The sequence below is a fragment of the Gadus morhua genome, chromosome 20 (assembly GCF_902167405.1).
Source record: "Gadus morhua chromosome 20, gadMor3.0, whole genome shotgun sequence".
NCBI classification, from domain to species: Eukaryota; Metazoa; Chordata; class Actinopteri; order Gadiformes; family Gadidae; genus Gadus; species Gadus morhua.
The window spans coordinates 17,422,518-17,443,237 of NC_044067.1; the positions used below are offsets into that span (position 1 = coordinate 17,422,518).

General features: G+C 46.7%; 1 protein-coding gene across 1 annotated transcript; it reads right to left on the reverse strand.

Annotated features, from left to right (window-relative positions):
- Window positions 1-1,990: 1,990 nt before the first annotated feature.
- Window positions 1,991-20,717, reverse strand: LOC115533198 (lanosterol synthase-like). The gene is given in 21 exon segments (XM_030343549.1): window positions 1,991-2,416; window positions 2,598-2,676; window positions 4,723-4,893; window positions 5,071-5,151; window positions 5,779-5,841; window positions 6,054-6,159; window positions 6,778-6,874; window positions 13,934-14,083; window positions 15,221-15,271; window positions 15,662-15,733; window positions 16,130-16,186; window positions 16,288-16,315; window positions 16,584-16,681; window positions 17,184-17,302; window positions 17,694-17,802; window positions 18,256-18,365; window positions 18,368-18,375; window positions 19,262-19,358; window positions 19,513-19,634; window positions 20,099-20,207; window positions 20,579-20,717. Coding segments are annotated over 21 exon segments (1,944 nt in total). The 5' UTR covers window positions 20,658-20,717; the 3' UTR covers window positions 1,991-2,278.
- Window positions 20,718-20,720: the final 3 nt, after the last annotated feature.

The following is a 20,720-nucleotide window of genomic DNA, read 5'->3' on the forward strand; positions in this document are numbered from 1 at the left end:
TCAGCAAATCGGGCCAAATGGTTTAGTGACGCGCATGAACATGACGGAACATGAACATTTTACTCAATATAAAAGAATCAACCATCATATACTTTAATATTGATTGATGTTGTAACCGTCTGTTGGCATTGACTTTGCTCAGTTGTAAACATTGTGTACTAGTAAACAAGCTCTCGATAAGGGCAAGTGTTGCCTTCCATACAGTGGCAATACTGTATGTGCCTCTCATAAATAAAAGCAATAGGATAGTAGGTGATAGGCATCAAGGAAATAAAGGCATGCAAACTTGAAACTGATCCTACTAAGTTCTGTTTAGTTCTGACTAGTTTTTATTTAAGAAAAAAACCCTGCTGCGGAGAACTTTTAGAATCCAAACGTAGCGCACATGAACGGTCGCTGTCGGGAACACACGCAAGCGTGAGCGCCATCACTGGCGAGCCGTCTCGTTATCACCAGGACGATGAACGCGCCTTCCTCCCTCAATTCCTCATAAGCGCAATGTACAGCTTCGCCTATAGGGGGCCCTAATTCACAAATAAACTGCATCTAGTATTGAACAAGTGTCTGTGTGTTTCTTTCTGGATGTGTGTATGTCTTTGTTTGTGTTTGTGTGTGTGTGTGTGTGTGTGTGTGTGTGTGTGTGTGTGTGTGTGTGTGTGTGTGTGTGTGTGTGTGTGTGCGTGTGCGTGTGTGTGTGTGTTGGGGGGGGGGGGGGTATTGAAGTAAAAAAAAAAAACATTGGTGAAGAATAAAGACTGAGCATAGTTGCGTCCAGTAGTAATGAATACACCTGTGATTCGCAGGGTAGCCCCTGGCACAGGCCTTGCGGGGGCTGTGAATACCTCGCGGGCATTCAAGGCAAATATGACAACTGTTTAAATTAATTTGTGAGACCATCAGATCATTGAGTGGCTGCCAGTGGAAAACAACAGTCACACTAAGACCACTTCCCGGTGGGGGTGTTAGGAAAGTGTGTTTAGGTTCCCTAACTTCCAAGTAAACAACATTTTGCACATTGTTTGCCTCCCGGTTTACATCACTATGCCTGTTATTTTAAGGAAGTTCATATTTCACAAGACGCTATTAGTCATACAGGCTGATGTGCCAGCAATGTCTTGAAAGGTCAATACACCCACCAGGGCCCTACGCCAAGGCATATCGGCCCCTGGGCGCTCCCACGGGCCCTGGTGCTTATTGATGGGTTATATACAGAGATAGCATTCAATTGACTTAGAAATTCCAAAATAGTGAATCCTATCTTATCGAAATAATAATTGGCCCTTGGATATATTTCTTTGTTTTCATTCATTCAAAATTATTAGTTAAAACAAATAAATATGTTGTTGGGGCACATGTGAAAATCTATTCTATACTAAGAACCAGCATGACATCAGAAGTGTCCGATTTAAATTGTCGACACAATATAATCTGGTTTTCCATCTTGAAGGCCCTGCCCCTGCTTATAATGATCGTTTCTGATGGTAGTATGTCATACAAATATGCATTTTTTTTAATGTTAGCTTGCTAACGTATGGTATGGGGCGTATACCGTGTAAACCGGCAAGACGACATACCAGGTGAGGTGATTGGAATGCGCTGATAAGCGAGCAGAGGTCTTCAGTGATCTCTTTTATCAGCCCCTCAGTCTGTCTGTTCTCCCCACCTGCTTCAAGAGGAACTGCATGATCGCTGTGCCAAGGGGTGTAGCTGCATGGATGACAACCGTCCTGTAGCATTGATCATTCATCAGTCATCAGGAAGTGCTTTGAGGGGAGAGTCTGCTCCTTTTAATTTTTGTCTAGCATTTGTCATGAAGACTTGTCAGCGCGTGCCCAGTCCGATTCTTTTGTTCTGTGCAACCGACAATAAAATAGGTGAAGTGTGTTGTTAGCCCATGAGCACACATCACATACATTTCTTTCCATCTGCTGAAGATAACAAAAAAATCCATTGGAGATTAGAGGAAAAAAACACACTCCTACTGCACATGTCTGATCACAGCAAACTGCCATGTATTTATTTATTTTATTAATTAAATGTAGTACTTACCCCTTCACATCGGGTGATGGAATGTCATCACAGACATCTGAGTGCATCGGTCTGTATAGCTTCAGTCTGAAATGTTTGGTGATTCTTGTCAGTTTGAAAAATGGTAGCCTGTTCCCTCCTGCGGTGTCAGCCAGGGCACCACTTCAGCACTCACTTCACATCCTTTAGGCGTTTCTGCTGTGACAGCTGGAGGCTGTTGGTCGGTGGGTCGTCGGTTATCTACCAGGGGTCACAGCTTGACCTTCCCGGCTAGGGAGCTGGAGGGGTAGAGGGCGGAGAAGCGACCCAATGCCCAGACGGGGAAAACGTTCCTGTAGGAGGTGTAGCTGATGGCACAGCTCTTGTTGAACACACCGGAGATGTTCTCCTAGGGAGGGGGAGAGAGAGAGAGCGCGAGCGAGAGAGAGTGAGAGTGAGAGTAAGAGTCATACGGTACTCAACTATTACAATTGCAGATCAACATTGATTCTATGTGGTCACTAATGATAAATTTGGTATTTAGTATTTATTTAAAGAGTGCCTACGAGAAGACAGAGATGGGCGCATACCTGTGGCCAATCTCCATTGGGAAGCTGCCTGTCAATCAACAGCTTTACTCCTCTCTCAATGGACCGTCTGTCAGGGTGCCTAGTTAAAGGAGGTCAGCTGATGAGTTTCTAAATAAATACAATCTCGTATATTTCTAAGAATACTAGATGGCATACTTCTTGAACATGAATAATGCGCACATCATCGATCTCATGCGAAATGCCTTGCAGCAAAAACAGCATAGCCTATGTAAAAAAGACGAGTGTGTGTCTTTGTGTTTGTCCGAGTTTGCTTGTGTAAATATGTAATTTATTAGTAAGTCAGGATACGGAAAAAAGACCGACAACATTAATAGCATGTTCGCAGTGATATTAATTGCTGAAAACCCAGATGTGGCAGCATTTAGATCTTATCTGGGTAGAATAGGCATCACAGGTATGCTCTCTCACTCTACATCCCAGTGTAGCCCACATCGGCCGTAGTTTGCATACACCTCTCCAGTAAAAGTACCTGCACGTCAGAAAGGTATCTTAAATATTAAAAACATAAATCCTAATTTTACGTCTTTAAATCCTCACATGAAAAACTTCCAAACATACATAAATCTTAACATCTTAAATCTTCAAATCCTTAATCCTAAACCTCCATAATAATTAATACCCATTTTTGGGAGCTTCTATTAGGGCCTGTATGACTAAAACAAAACCTTTCTGATATAGGTTATCATAGAACAAACACAGATATCACTCATCACACAAATTATGGTTCTGCTCCTTTATGTACCAGGGCCCAGATAGTAGACTTACTATCACTTGTCTACGAACCGTGCCTTGGTAAATACCGTTGTACAACAGTTAGATGCGAACAGCTAATTTGATTGGACTTGACAAAAGGCGTTCTATGAGTTCTTATATATAACAGCACAGGGATTCTTTAACTATACATGTTTCACTCCGATGTGCAGGTGTTTCTCATGACCGTTAATAAGCCTTCAATTAGGATCGTAAGCTGTTAACTTATCGGAATCACACTTTCCACCAGAGACCATGGCGATGGGGGGAGTGTGAATACACAAACTGTGCTTCAAGCGCTGCGCGGGCGGGGTCGGGGGGTAAATGTGTTCAACTGTGTAACAGCACTTTCTCTTGTGGTCTGTTGCTTAAATAGCACACCTGTAATTAGTGTTTAAAGGGACACCTGGGTTTGAAAAAGAGTGTAGAATTGACAAGAGGACGGGGTCCTAAAGATTATTGTTTTGTGTGTGTGTGTGTGTGTGTGTGTGTGTGTTGTGTGTGTGTGTATATATATATATATATATATATATATATATATATATATATATACTTATATACAGTGGTAAGAATAAGTGTATGCACCCATGCTAAAGTTGACTAAAAAGAGGAATAAAAAATCCAACCTTTTTGGCCACCAATTTTCTTTGGGAATGAATAATGTATCATAAATAAATAAATGTTCTTCATTAAAATAAAGGGTGCATAAGTATAGGAACCCCTATGTTAAATACCCATAGAGGCAGGCAGATTTTCTCACATCAGCCTGTATGAAAACCATTCCAATCTCTGGGTATGGTGAAGGGTATGTGATGATGTGGGGCTATTTTAATTCCAAAAGCCTATAGGGGGTGAATTTACCTGATGCATAGTATCCTGCATCCATGAAATAAATGGCCTTTAAAAATAGAAATCTGCCTGCTTCTATGGGAATCTAACATAGGGGTTCTTCCAATACTTATGCACCCTGTATTCTTATAAAGCACATTTATTTAGTTACGATATATTATTCATTCACAAAGAAAATTGGTGGCCTAACAGGTTGGAATTTTCCTCATTTGTTTAATTAAGGCATTAAGATCAATTTCCAAAAGATGATTTTTTTATTCCTATTTTTAATCAACTTTAGCATGGGTGCATACCTACACATACATACATACATACATACATACATACATACATACATACATACATACATACATACATACATTCATACATTCATACATATATATATGCGTGTGTGTGTGTGTGTGTGTGTGTGTGTGTGTGTGTGTGTGTGTGTGTGTGTGTGTGTGTGTGTGTGTGTGTGTGTGTGTGTGTGTGTGTGTGTGTGTTTGCGCTAAGGGGGCCCTACCTGACAGCCATCAGTCCCAGCAGAGCCCAGCTGGTGTTGTGTATCTGGGAGTTGGCGCTCTGGACGTAGTACCGCTGCTCGCACGACTCAAAGTCCTCCCCCCACCCTCCGTCCTCCATCTGACGCCGCAACAGGAAGTCACAGCCCCTCCTCACCTCCCCACAGACCACCCTGGGGGGGGTGGAGAGAGAGAGAGAGAGAGAGAGAGAGCGAGAGAGAGAGAGAGAGAGAGAGAGAGAGAGAGAATGAAGGGAGGTAGGGGGAGTAAAAGCAATTATAAACTGAAATAATTCCGATATATAAAACGAGTGTCTATGTTTGTTGAGGTAAGTTTTTGGTGTTACTTACTCGTCCTGGTAGACATGGCCCATACAGGCGAAGGCCTCCAATCCAAACCAGGCCCCATAGGTAAAGCACACCCCCCAAGACCTGGTGGAAAACACACATATTACCTGACCTTTCCAACACTATTCAATGCTATGTGTTATGTTTTGTGTCATTTAGCAGACACTTTTATCCAAAGTGGGTTCCAATGAATACAGATATAGGTTATTAAAGGCCCCATGACATGCCACCAGGTGTGAGTGTGATTAGCCTTACAAGACGTTCTGAAAATCTGCCCCTTATGAGATCACAAGCGGGCATGTCCACCTAGATGTGTGCTGGATAGATTAGTCTACCAGCCTACCCAGTGGACTGTAGCAACTGTTGCTCATCTATCGCCCACTTGTGATGTCATGGGCCCACTTGTGATGTCAAGGGGAAGATTTACAAAACGGCTTGTAACGGCTGATCACACTCACACCTGGTGGCATGTCATGGGACCTTTAAGGACTGGCAGGTACCTGCTCATTACTTACATGTAACGTTTTTATTATTTAATTATGAAAAATATCACCTGTTTAGAATAAAAGTGTTGGGCGAAAAGGCAGACAAAGACTGAACAGTGACGAGAAAGAGGAAGAAAATCCACATTGTTGACTACAGCTCCTGTATAATATATGATCAATAAACATTACAGATCAATAGACACTGATCAATAAATGTTGAACCCACCCTTCCCAGCCGTCGCCTCTCTGCAGCCTCCTGCAGTATTCCAGTCCTCCCCTCAGAGTGGACCTGAAAAAGGACAGTCAAGCCATGAACACACATCAAGTGTGTGTGTGTGTGTGTGTGTGTGTGTGTGTGTGTGTGTGTGTGTGTGTGTGTGTGTGTGTGTGTGTGTGTGTGTGTGTGTGTGTGTGTGTGTGTGTGTGTGACTGTGGGTGTGTGTGGAGTTTTGCTGGCATGTGCGCTCGCGCCAGTGTGTATGTGAGTGTGTGTGTATGCACCTTATTTCCTGTGTACGGTGCTCAGGGTAGACCTTCTGGAAGTGTCTGAGTGCTTGCATGACAGCTGATGTGCATTCTACGTATGTATAGTCGATCATGATGTCACCTGAGAAGGGGAGGGACAACAGAAGTCATCAGGAAGGGAAACACCAAATAAGGGCAATTGGTAGGAAGGGCAGAAATATTTTGTCAGCATAGGGTTAAACCTCTGTGTGCCCCACAATTGATCAAATCTTCCAAGTCCACTTTAGTCATCTTAAAATTTCAGGTTGGTTGATTATGTTGATATGACATTTAAGTTTTTTAATGTTTTAAATATCTCTTAATCTCTCTAACTGTGAAACAAACTCCCTCTTCATGTCAGGCTAGCCCTTTCAGTGCCCATCTTCAAATCCCTCCTAAAAACTCATTTCTATTCTCTCGTGTTATTTCCATAAATATTGTATTATTATCTTATTGTCCCTTTTTGTGCTTGCATTTGTTTGTTGTTATCTGTTTGTTTATTTTATAACTAGATAGTTGAATTGTACAGCACTTAATCTCATTCAATGCTAAATTTATGTCTTCATGCATCTAGAATGCATTATACGAATATAATTTTATAATATTAACAAATTATGTATTTTTATTATCATTAATACAATTGTCTACTAGAGAAGAGTTGCTCATAAGTGTCTCCAGTGTATTTTTCTCCATTTACTTTACAGGCCGACTTTAGACCCACCAAAAACCTCAGATGGGTTCAGCAGCTCCAGAAGTTTCCCTCCTCGTTTGGTCTCATAAGTTGCAAAACCTCCGTCTGAGTTCCTCATGCTGAGGAGCTAGGAGAGGAGAGAATAGTTCAATAAGAGTTCACTCCACTAACACAAATAACTAACGGAAAGCTTTAGAGGAGACTGTAAACTCATGCCTGTAGAGGAGTAGCAAGAGGGTGACACAAGTTTTAATGTTTTATTAGCTAATGAAACCCTGGTCGAGTTGTAAAAAAAGCCAGGGGGGATGGTGGATTTTAACTTTTAGGGACAGATCATTTGTGCTGATGACTGCGCATATGGTGTAGCACGTGAAGGCACTATTGCGCAAGTACGCCTGTGTGCTTGCGCAATAGCATACTGCCCGAGAATGCAGTATCGCTGTCAAATCTGTCCCTAGGAATAGGAACGTTGCGCTAGGGTTGCCGCGGTATGCGGTATTACCGGTGTTGAGGACGCCGGCAACACAGTTTTTTGTTTTTTTTCTAGTAATAATTTTTGTTTTCTTTCAGTAGAAATTAATAATGGGCTATAATTAAGAAAATAAAAATGTAATAATAATAAATAGATATAATAATAGATAGGCTACCTAATAAACCGTTGGAACACACAAGACCGGTAACCATAACAACACCGGTAAACAAACCACGCAAAGCCCAATCCCTACGAGAGCTCCGCGCGCTACGGCCATCCGGAGGCGCACAGAGCTTTTGGCTGTGATATTATCTATAAAATTATATTATACTATTATATATAGAACGTTATAAGACGCTGTCACCGAGAATTGGCGCGCTGCCAGACGCTGTCACCGAGTGTGAAAGGAGAGTTTTCTTTCAATATTCATTCGGTATCTCACTATGGGACACGCCCCTCGCGCTGTCCCCCAGAAGCAATTTTACACTACGCCAGTCGTGACTGGCCAACAGACGTGACGTCTGCCTGCAGAGGAGGGGCTCCCTCCTACTACATAAGCCCCGTCGTCACGTCATCTCTTCAGTCTTTAACCTCTTCTCGCTCCTAGAAGCACCTCGCGGACAGAAGTCGTAGACGGACTAGCACACTGTTCACTGAGCGAGCTAACCCCTCGGTCACCGAACGCTAGCCTATCGCTACCTCTGGCCTTTGTGAGACTGAAGAGAAAGCTAGTCTGTCACCAAACAGTAGCCTCTGCTAGTATCCATACTAGCTGCTAGCATCTACACTAGCTACACCCGTGTCCAGGCTGACCTGTCACCAAACAGCAGCCGGCATAAACGGAAGGCGAGAACATGCAGTCAGAGGTTGAACCTACCCTAACTGACGGCTCGGGGAAGCCTCCGACAAAGTTCTGCGCGTGCGGGAACAAAATGTCGGGAGCGGATAGCCACACCGCCTGCATTCGCTGCCTTGGGCTGGAACATGCCAAGGCTGCCCTTGCATTCCCGCCTACCTGCGAGCATTGCGCACGGTTTTCAAATAAAACCCGCAAACGCCGGCTGACTAAGCAGGCGAAGCTCGGCACAGATGATCCGGTAATGGGGGTAACCGACCCGCCACTACCGGAGCTAGCGGGAGGTTCCCGGGGGCTCTCCGCCCCACTGGGAACCAGCTGGGGATCGGAGGTGGACCTCACCGACGCTTCCCAGCCGCTGGAGTTGACTCAGCCCGACGCTATCGAGGCTAGCCTGCTGGAAGGGCCCGACGAAGCCGAGGGCGATCACTCCGAGTCGGGGGGGGAATCCATTAGCCTCGGCTCTGACGAGGACGAGGATGATGATTCCTTTTCCCCCCGCACCGCGTCGCCTATGGTGGTGGGCGGTGCGTGCACCCCCTCCCCGAACCCGGCCGTGAGCATAGACCTACACGAGGCCTGCAAGAGGGCGGCTGCGCGGCTAAACATCGAGTGGCCGGAGGCCCCGGTGGAGACCGCCACATCTCGCTACGAGGGCAAGCGACTCCCGAAGGCGAAGGCTTCAGCCAACCTGCTACTTCCGGCCTTTCCCGAGTGCCTGGAGGAAGCGACCCGGTCTTGGGGCAAGCCTCTCTCAGCCAAGATCCCCGTCCAGGGTGGATCGGGGTTGGATTGGGCCGGTATGGAGGAAAAGGGGTTCTCCCATCTTCCTCCGGTTGAACCACTGCTGGCGTCGCACCTCCACCCCACGCAGAAGTCCGCCATGACTTCAGCGAGCCCTACACTGCCGTCCAGAGCCGACTCCTTCCAGTCATCAATGACCGAGAAGGGCTACAAGGCGATGGCGACGACGGTGAGGGCGCTCAACGCGTCGTCGCTGCTGCTGGCCTACCAGGCTGAGCTGGAGCTCGACATGTCCTCGTCACCCACCCCAGCCCTTTGGGATGAACTGTGCGTGGTGACGGACCTGTGCCTGCGCCTTCACAGGAGCGCTGTCCAGGCGTCCGGAAGGGCCATGGCGCTGATGGTCGCTCAGGAGAGGGCGAGGTGGCTGAACCACTCCAGTCTCTCTCTGAGGGAGAAAACCCAACTCCTAGACGTGCCTGTGGACCCGAAAGGCCTGTTTGGCCCGGCGTATGATGTCATGCTGAAACGCTGGGAGGAAAAAAAGAGGGAGGGTGAGGCGCTGCGACTGTGTCTTCCCAGAAGAGCGCCTTTCCCCGCCAACACACCCGGCCAGGTGTTCACCCAGCCCCGCGCTCCTCCGCCGGCTTACCGCGGCCAGAAGCGTCAGCCCCACCCAACCCACGGGGCCGGCCGGGGCCAGAACAAGCCGCCGGAGCACAGTGGCGCGTGGGCGAGGAAGCCACCCGCGCCCGGGGTTGCGCCAGGTGGCCGTGCAGCCCCTTCGGCTACTCAGGGGGCCGGGAAGAAACGGCGCGCTACCTGAGGCGCTGCGACCAGGGGGGTGCGGCAGGCCCGGCCAGACGCCGTCGCCGTCCCCCCTAGGTGTTCTGTTCCAAACCCGGTTCCAAGAAGGGTTACAGAGGGCATGTTCCAAGCCCTGCAAAAGGCGTGCAGAAGGCCATACAGCCTTCACAGTTCACGACGCGAAGGAGAGAAGGGTCGGACCTGCAGAGAGCTCGGTGGAGCCGCAGCAGTGTCTCGCAGACACATGCATGTGTACAAGCACACACCAGTGCCCAACATCACACATGTGTCCCCCTTCCCCAAATCATTATTCATTAAAAATGTTTGCCAGCGCGCATCCAGGATCCGAGCCGAGGGCGCAGCTGCTTGTGAAAACAAAAAAAATGAAAAAAATGATAAACATAAAAAAGGAACAGAATAATAAGACGGTGCCTGGTGGGCGTGCGCTCCGGTGCGCAACCCACCACGCCCGTTCGGGCCGGCACGACAGCGGAACCAGCGACGCTGGGACCGCTGGCTGGCCGGGCTCAACAGTGGCGGGCATGTGGTGAGCCGGCTACAGGCTCCAATTTGCGTCCACTCCTCCCCGTTTCAACGGGATACTGCAGTCGCAGGCCCGTGGAGAGAAAGCTCAGGTTCTACAGGAGGAAATCACCTCTCTAAGAAACAAAAGGGCAATTCGGGTAGTGCCACCGGAGAAAAACCAAAGCGGTTTTTACTCGAGGTACTTTCTAGTCCCGAAGAAGGGTGGGGGCCTCCGGCCGATATTAGATTTACGCGCTCTGAACAGATACATGAGACAGTACAGTTTCAGGATGCTGACACACGCCGCTCTCATACGCTTCGTGCGCCCGGGAGGCTGGTTCACAAGCATAGATCTGAGGGACGCTTATTTCCATATCCCCATTTATCCCCCTCACAGGAAATATCCCAGGTTCGCCTTCCAGGGCGTAACGTACGAGTATTTGGTTCTCCCGTTCGGCCTTTCGTTAAGTCCACGGGTGTTTGTGAAATGCACGGAGGCTGCTATCGCGCCCCTCAGGTTGAAGGGAATGCGTTTGGCAACATACATAGACGACTGGCTTCCAGCCACACAGTCGCCCCAGGAGGCTCAGGCGCAGACCAGCGTGCTCATATCAAACCTAGTGTCCCTGGGTTTCACAATAAACGTGCAAAAGAGTGTTTTGGTCCCTACTCAAAGCATAACGTTCATAGGCTTGTGCCTCGATTCAGTGACGTTCAAAGCACGTCTATCCGCGGAGAGAGTGGAAGCCTTTCAGGCTTGTCTGGCACTTTTTCGCAGGGGGACGATGTTGAAGTTCAGAACGTGCCTCAGACTATTGGGTCTGATGGTGTCGGCGCTGGTAGTAGTCCCACTTGGCCGCCTCCATATGAGGCCGGTTCAGCGATGGGTTGCATCACTCAGACTGAACCCGACGTGCCATGGCCATCGCCGGGTTATGATCTCCATGGCGTGCGTCTCGGCGCTGCGCCCTTGGGGACGCGCGTACTTTCTGACTACAGGCGTTACCATGGGAACTGTCCTGGCGAGGAAGGTCCTTTCGACGGATGCCTCTCGGGCGGGCTGGGGAGCCGTATACGAGGGCAGATCAGTAAATGGCACGTGGAGCTCACATATGCAGTTTGTTCTCATGAACTGCCTGGAACTTCAGGCGGTGTCACTGGCGCTGAAACATTTTCTTCCCTTTCTGAGAGGGCAACATGTTCTAGTCAGGACGGACAACACCACGGTGGTGGCGTATATAAACCGTCAGGGGGGGCTGCGCTCCCCTCAAATGCACACGTTGGCACACAGACTGACCATTTGGGGCAACGGCCACCTGTTGTCGCTGAGAGCAACACACGTGCCGGGCGCGCGGAACTGGGGAGCAGATTTAATGTCCAGGGGCGACCCTCGCTACAAGGACTGGAAACTCCACGTCGTGGTCGTGAACCAGATATGGGAGAAATACGGTCGAGCAGAGGTCGATCTCTTTGCATCAGAGGAAAACACTCAGTGCCCTCTGTTCTATTCCCTAACCGGTCGGAGCGCCCCAATGGGGATGGATGCTTTGGCATACGAGTGGCCGCGCGTCCTCCTATACGCTTTCCCGCCATTAGAACTGATCATTCCTACTCTCGCCAGGGTGCGAGAGAAGGGTCATGCGCTGATCCTTATAGCCCCCCGTTGGCCGGGGAAATATTGGTTGGCGGAAATAGTCCAGTTTCTGTGCGGCCAGCCTTGGCCTCTGCCTTTACGAATGGACCTCCTGACGCAAGCGCATGGGGAAATCTTCCATCCTCATCCGGAGCGCATGGCTCTATGGGCCTGGCCCGTGAAAGGATGAACCTAACGACGGCTGGACTCCCATGGAATGTCATTACGACTATCCAGGGCGCCAGGGCTTCCTCCACGCGTAGCGCATATGACGGGAAATGGCGTGCGTTCGAGGATTGGTGCGCGAAAGCTGGGGAAATAGCTTTCCAGAGTCCCGTGCCTGTTATTCTGACATTTCTACAGGATTTGCTGGATAAAGGCCGGGCTTTCTCCACTGTCAAAGTGTACTTGGCCGCTATATCGGCTTGTCACATAGGTTTTGGGGACAAATCGGCAGGTCAGCACCCTATCGTTTGCCGGTTTATGAAAGGTGCACGCCGTCTTCGGCCGGTGTTGCGGAGCTTGGCTGCTCCTTGGGATTTATCTACGGTGCTTGATGCACTGTCACGCCCACCGTTTGAGCCCTTACAACAGGTAGAGCTTAAGACGCTCTCGTTTAAGACGGCTTTGTTGCTCGCGTTGGCCTCGGCTAAACGCACTAGTGACATCCATGCGCTGTCGGTTAGCCCGACGTGTATGCAGTTCTTGCGGGGGAACTCAAAGGTTCTATTAAAGCCGAACCCTGCGTTTGTTCCCAAGGTATTCGACTCTGCGTTGTCATACCGCCCTATTGAGCTGTTGGCTTTCCATTCCCCTCCTTTCTCCTCCCAGGAGCAGGAGCGGCTGAATGCGCTCTGCCCGGTGCGGGCTTTACGCGTCTATGTTGATAGGACGGCTGGATTCAGGAAATCGGAGCGGCTGTTTGTATCATGTGCTACGTCACATCTGGGGAAGCCTCTCTCGAAGCAGCGTTTATCAGACTGGATCGTGGGGGCTATAGCCATGGGTTATAGTAGCGTGGGTTTGGAACCCCCTATCGGCCTGCGCGCACATTCGACTTGCGGCATGTCCGCATCCTGGGCACTGTTTCAGGGGGTCTCAGTGGAAGAGATATATGCGGCTGCCAGCTGGGCGACGCCTCACACTTTCGCTAGATTCTACAGGTTGGATGTTACTGCGCCTAATCTGTCTCACACTGTCTTGAGCGTTGGATCGGTGAACATGCCTGTTTGATGGGTTTGCACTGGTACTTCTTTGGCAATACGGGAGTTACTATATCCCATAGTGAGATACCGAATGAATATTGAAAGAAAACTTAGGGTTAAGAAATTAACCAAGGTTTTCTGATATATGAGTGAGGTATCTCACCAGACCACCCTCCGTGCCCGGAGCGAGGAAGAGGTGTTTTGCCTATAGACTGAAGAGATGACGTGACGACGGGGCTTATGTAGTAGGAGGGAGCCCCTCCTCTGCAGGCAGACGTCACGTCTGTTGGCCAGTCACGACTGGCGTAGTGTAAAATTGCTTCTGGGGGACAGCGCGAGGGGCGTGTCCCATAGTGAGATACCTCACTCATATAGGCCTATCAGAAAACCTTGGTTAATTTCTTAACCCTAACGGAGAAGATGGCGGTTGATCTAGTTTCAAAGCTTATACCGTTTGTACTCTGTAATACCTGTTTTGACACGATTGTATTACTCGGTGTGAAAATGTCCACACCGCGGCAACCATACATTGCGCCGAAGTGAAAAAGGAAACCGCAATAATGAAATAGCGGTAATATTTCCAAATTAATTGATAAAATAACAGGGGATGGGAAGGGGGGATGGCTGTTTCAGAAGGGGGATGATTTTGCTCATTTTAATTCCAAAGGGGGATGCCATCCCCCCTCAACTCGAGTGCTGAATGTAACTGCTTGGATGCACTAAAAAATTCAGGGTCTAAATGTTGCTGTATTTTTAATGTGTTTTACTAACTTTGAGTTTATCATTCATTGTCATTTTCAATCCCTGTGTGCAACAATTCAGTTGAGAAACTAAACGTTTCCTTAATCCTACAGTGATACTCTGATCTGAGCATCAATACTTTATGAACATAATAGATTGAATCTCAAATCTTTCCGATCCCCCCAGCTTTGCTCAATGCTCACCACGTTGACGGCCTGGTAGAGCCTCTTTGGGGGGACGGGGGGCTCGATGGAGGGGCACAGCTCCTGGAGCAGCATGAGGGACTTCAGGCCCTCCGCCGTGCAGTCAGCCACGATCCAGCCACAGTCCCGCGTGCTGAAGGGGAACCCGCCCTGTTGGGGGAGGAGAGGGAGGGGGGGGAGAGAAAAGGCCATGGTACACTGAAATGTCTGGAGCGTTAGCATGAGTCAATTGTGTTTGTTGTTTTTTTTTTTAAACTTCTCATAGAGACATAGAAAGATCGCTGAAATATGTTAACTTTCAAGAAGATGGAATTCTGCGTAATGGAACCTACGCTATCATTGATTTCGGAATGCTAACTCGGTCAAATGGAGTTCTTCTGAGAGCATGAGTTGATTGAAAAAGAAAACGGTGTGGTCCGTCTGACTAAAGACCAATTTACACCAGAGCCGTTTTAGACACGTTTTTTAATCGGCTGTCAGGCGTCCGACATCAGCTAGAGAAAGAAGCCCATTGTAACTAGTGCACTGATTTACAACGGCAGCGTTCTAGGCCCGTCTCACGGCCAACCAAAGCTTAATTTTACGCTTTACTTTTTTTCCAGAGTTTCTGAAGCGTCTGTTATGGGGTCTCGGTTATGACGGGCAAATATAAAATCGCACGTTCGCAATGAAAACTATCTCCGTCCACACTATCGTTTTCATATCGTTTACATAATATCGCATCGACTTTCCACACTGACATGGTTTTGATATACAGTTGTTGTCATGGTTACGTGAATTCCACCATGCCTCTGTTTAGATTACAGGCACGCGATCAGCTGATAGTTAAAGTTGATCAACTGGCTAATAATTTTCACTCAGAAGCAAAAATATGGCTTAAACCAAAAGTGCTGGGGCGTTCTAGAATCTTGAAAACATAGTCAAATAAACTGCGGCGGTGTAAATTCATACGCCTACGTTACGCTCGCGTCTCTCTCCTGCCTGCGGTGTAAATTGATACGCCTGGCTAATTTACGCTCACGTCTCTCTCTCTCCTTTTGTGTAAATTCTGAGTAAGGGTACGTATGTGTATGTTGGAGATGCTAGCTCATCCCACACGTACCTGCATGCACAGACAGACAGGCAGTCCCTCTCTCAATAAACAGAGACGCAGTGAATAACTCTCTCTCTCTCTCTCTCTCTCTCTCTCTCTCTCTCTCTCTCTCTCTCTCTCTCTCTCTCTCTCTCTCTCTCTCTCTCTCTCTCTCTCTCTCTCTCTCTCTCTCTCTCTCTCTCTCTCTCTCCCACCTTGTTCATCTGTCTGTAGTACTTCTGGTATTCTGGAGGGTCCTCTGGGATCTATTGGAGGGAAACAACCGGTTTATTTACTGCTGGAAGATCTGAAAAGGCTTATCAAAATTAGCTCATCAAATTTTCTCATCCTTTACAAATAAATAAATAAATAACATTGTCTCATCTTTACACTCATATTTAGTATAAATTGTTTCATTCTGGAAATTGAGTTGCTGAGATTAACCGACTATGAGTCGTTACTAGGATCACCACGTAAAGGTTCTCAGCTCGATCCCTGTGTGATAATTCTAAAGGAAATTACACACACGAACGACGATGACGACGACGACGACGACTCATATTTAAAATGTTATTATTGTTTCAAAACTAGCTAGGATATCGTCATAGTCTTTTGGAAATGGTGATGACCAAATAATGACCACACTGTGGTATTACCTGTGTAAAGGTGAGGAACTGATGAGCTCGTTGAAGACATTTAGCCAGTTTAGGATTGTCCTGACCACCTGCCTGAAGGACCCGATATAGAAAGAAAAGTAAAGAAAATGTGAATAATTTCCTTGAGCTTACACATACATCGTAATCAAATTTAATTTAAACAAGGAATTTGTATCCCAGGACTTTTTGTCGCACTTCAGGAAATACAAAGTGTCAGGAAACGACAATATAAACTTAAAGATACGTTTGTTTAAACAAACAGTTTAAACAGGGACTCCTAAAAACTAATTAAAAGGGAAAGGAAGATAGAAATGATTACAAAGTATTCAAAATAAAGGACAATGTGAAAGTTTAGATAAAATAAATGTATAAGATGGAAGATAACATTCACGTAGAACATTTAATTAAAAAAGGAGATATCAAGTTGATTTGATAGTAAATGTTCAACTTATAGCAGGAAGACGTCACCTCCAGGTAGGCCTGCACAGCGAAGCAGGTGTCCCACAGCTGGGATCCGTTGGTCCCCTGCGTCAGACAAGACACACTTAACACAACTTAACTATAATAACATATGTGTTATTCATAGCTCTGTACGGTTGTAAGCTGTGACAGATTTCCAAACGCACCTGCATTTTCATGCCATCCAATCCTAGCCTAGAGATGGCCGCAAAAGAAGATCATGTTAGGTCATCCAGTTCTGTTTATATAGAGGTAAAAACATGTCTTACACTTTTTATACCATTGGATGTTTAATAAGACTTTTATAAATAAACATTTTGACAATTATAGCATGGTTAGCATCAGCGGGACCAAGTTCTGAGACAAGACTAAATGACTAAGACTAGAAGACTAGAGTCTATGAGGAGACTGGATGAGCACCAGACTCTATGCGGGGGTGACTAGAGGAGGCGGGAGGGCTGACCAGAGGTAGTCTGGGATCCTGGACACATGCTCCTGGAAGGCGGGGGAGGTGGGTCCGTCCACGTGCCAGCGCACCAGCATGTTGATGGTCTTGGAGATCTGGGGACCGGAGACCAGCAAAGGGCTTCATGCTCGTGCAATCTATTTGCCACTTAGTCATTCAGTAGGTGATCCACCCCCTTACATGCACAGGTAGGGGTTAGAGCATCATTGGGGTTTGAACCCAGAACTTTTCATCTGGGTCCCAATGTGACTAAACGCCCTAACCATTTCACTATACTGCCTCCTACTGGTGGACAATCTAATGGATACCTTGTGGATACTGCTTGGCAGAAGGCTATAAGTAGATTTTGTTTTCCTTTATTTCATTCAGTATTAATAAAGTATATATCGCTCTATCTATCTATCGCTCTATCTATCTATCGCTCTATCTATCTATCTATCTATCTATCTATCTTGCAGTTTTAGCTTAAGGTCATTTGACACCTCACAGTCAGTGTAACCAATTTCAGATTTAAAGTAGACACATTTTGTGACATTTAGTCAGAGACATTGACGTAACGGCGGGGAGAGGAGGACAGGTGGAACCCCTCTGTCTCACCGGGCCGATGCTGATGGACTTGGTGAAGCGGTCGTCTGCTTGGATGTGTTCGTACAGCTCCTTCACGGCCTTGCCCCTCAGACCCGTGCTGTGGTGGGCTTCATACACGTTCATGAACACTGGGGAGACACGCCGGTTAGAACCACACACACACACACCAGCAGCGGACCCAGACACGGGCCAGCGTTCTGGAGCTGAGACTAGAGGAGCTGTTACCTTAGCATAGACATACGTGGAGACATTAGCGTCCCTGCGTCCTGATGTGGGAGGATGTAATGTTTCCTCATTTGCTTGCATCTAATAATTATTCATTGATTCATATATTTTGTGTGGGCTTTTGTTCCTTTATGGACAAGAGAGTGAAGATAGACAGGAATGTTGGTGCAAAACGAGGGTGAATAGCAAAGAAGTGATAGGACCGCAGGATTCGAACCGGGGACCCTTTAAGCTGTGTTACTACTGCTGCATATGAGGGATGCAACAGAGGTCAGAGGTCAGAGGGGAGCGTACTATAGGCAAAGTTGAGCAGGCGGCTGTGGGGGGTGTACATGTCACAGGCTGCTACGTTGTTCCTCTGGGCCGGCCAGCAGATGCTTTCATAGTCCTGGACGTACAGCTCCTGAGGACACAGAGACACAGAGAGTTCAACTTTAACCCAGAGGTTCATAACCCTAACCTGGGTTTAACCACTTATCCATTCTAATGCTAGTTTAAATCCTGCAGTGCTTCTTCAACAAAAAGGAAGGAACAAAAGATTTAAGTTTCCATTGTTCATTGATTAAGGACATAATTATTTCCATATAATTATATAATTAATAGCCAATGTATTGCTTTTCAATTCTAGGATAAGGTTTTTTAAAAACCTGCTAACTTTGCAGGTCTTATTTTCAATCTTTATCTTAACCCTGCTTATCATGTTTCATCATTCTTTTGAATATATTACTCAACACAGGTAGCCTTTGGTCATGTGGATTATTTGCAGAAAGTCAACTGATTGCAAGTAAGTAAAGGCATTAATTCCTTGAGTTTGGCGCCTCCTAGTAGTTCGGTCATGGAAACTACCAGCACCCACCTGTCGGAGGCTGAGCACCAAAGGGTCCTCCTTGGCCGCCAGACGGACGGCGTAGCAGTAGCTCATGGGCAGGTAGACCTGCCGGCAGTGACACCACAGTGTGGAGGGGTGGGGAACAGCCTGACACACACATGTAATATCCTCCATAAGCAATTTATTCTGGTGTATTTAAATTTTTAGGCCTATATTTGATTTGATTACTTTAGTTTTTTTTACATTTATATATTTAGCAAATACATTTTTGTTCCACTGTCAGTATTATGTAATAATATATATATAGATATGCTTGTTTGTACTAATAGTCACAAAATATCATATGAACATTTATGTATAGGCTCAAATATTGCTGCTATTACACTCTTAATTATTTTCTTTCGTTTGATTTACACTGTTCGGTCCATTTTGGTACTAATAACTGAAAAGCCCTTATTTTATTATTCTATGCAATGACTCGACTAGAGAACTGGAGGAATAGGATTTGGTATAATAGGTTGTAGAACAGGGCTCAATGTAATTGGGTGTGGTCAGGGTTGGGTGGAATAGGTTGTTGAATAGGGTGTAGAACCTGGTGTAGCAGAATAGGGAATGGAGAATAAGGTGTAGAACCGGGTGTAGTAGAATAGGGAGTAGAGAATAGGGTGTAGAACCGGGTGAAGTAGAATAGAAAGTAGAAGAATAGGGTGTAAAACAGGGTTTAGTAGAATAGGGTGTAGAATGGGGATTAGTAGAATAGGGTCTATAACAGGGTTTAGTGGAATAGGGTGCAGAACAGGGTTTAGTAGAATAGGGTGTAGAATGGGGATTAGTAGAATAGGGTCTATAACAGGGTTTAGTGGAATAGGGTGCAGAACGGGGTTGAGTAGAATAGGGTCTATAACGGGGTTTAGTATAATAGGGTATATAACAGGGTTTAGTAGAATAGGGTGTAGAACAGGGTTTAGTAGAATAGGGTGTAGAACAGGGTTTAGTAAAGGGTGCAGCCAGAGTGTTTTCTTCATCAACTTACCACATCTCTGGCAGCAGAGTGTTCATGCCCTCCCAGCTGTAGACATTTAGGATGGCCAACCAGAACTTACCCCAGGAAGGAATCCCTGCAGCACCGCCTGTGTACAACACGGTAACACATATACACAGGCAATGTAATGTAGTATGCTTTTTTATTTTGCTTTTATTTTTAAAGTTTCAGTTAGCAGAATTGCTTAAAAAACAGATATGTTAGAAATATGTAGAAATAAAATTCAAGGGTTATCCTCTGACCTTTGCTGTGCAGGTTGTTCCGAGCCCTAACCATATCTGGGTCATCGGGCTGAACTCCCAGAATCCTCAGTGAAGTGTAGCTCAGAGCAGTGCCGAACACGGTCGACTTGTCTTCAACATGGCTACACAAGAAAACACAAGACAAAAAATAAGCATATCTTTTGTTATGAACATATAAAGAGCATTACGATCAGCTTCCAAGTATAACATTACGTTTTATTTAAACCTCTTCCCCCGTTATAAATAAAAACATTTCAATGCTCAATTTACCTAAATGTCTTAAAGGTGCCATGACATGCTATTTTATGGATGCTTTAATATAGGTATTAGTGGGCCACTAACACAGTATTCAAAGACGTTCCCGACTTCAACTTTCCTTTTCAAAATAATAATCATAGCTTCATAAAGCTTGTATATACCTCCCTCAATCTATCTAAATAAGGAACACATGAAATTAAATGAATCTGCTTATTACAGGTTTCAACTTTTCAACATCCAACATGGTCAGGTAATGCAACTTGATTGCTATGCCTGACCACGCGTGTGTCGTTCCAGGTACATGGTGTAGAGATGGAGGAACACATACAGGCCCCAGCCTCCGTCAGGGAGCTGCACCGAGCGGAGGTACCGCACCATCTCCTTCCTCCAGGCCTCGGCCAGCGGGATCTGAGCCACGTGGCAGGTGATCAGCAGACCTGCAGCACACACGCACACATGGGCAATGAAACACACACGCACACATATGCACACTCAAACAGGCAATGACATACACACATACACACACAAACAAACACACACATACACACACAGTCACACAGGCATGCAAGCAACGCATGCACACACACACACACACACACACACACACACACACACACACACACACACACACACTCAAACACAAAAGGTAATGACACACACACACACACACACACACACACACACACACAGACACACAAACACACACACACACACACACACACACAAACAGATCACCCTCATTCATATAACATCACTCATCATGCTACCCCTGCGGAACAGTGAAGACCCCCGGGTTCGTGTGTTATACCTGGCAGCAGGAAGAGGGGCCCCCCATAGTCCCCGGACCAGTGGCCGTCCTCCGCCTGCAGCAGGCTGTAGAAGCCCATCCCCTTCAGGGCCGCGTCCACCGCTGTGTGGACCGCCGGCGACGCCCTCACAAACCCACTCTG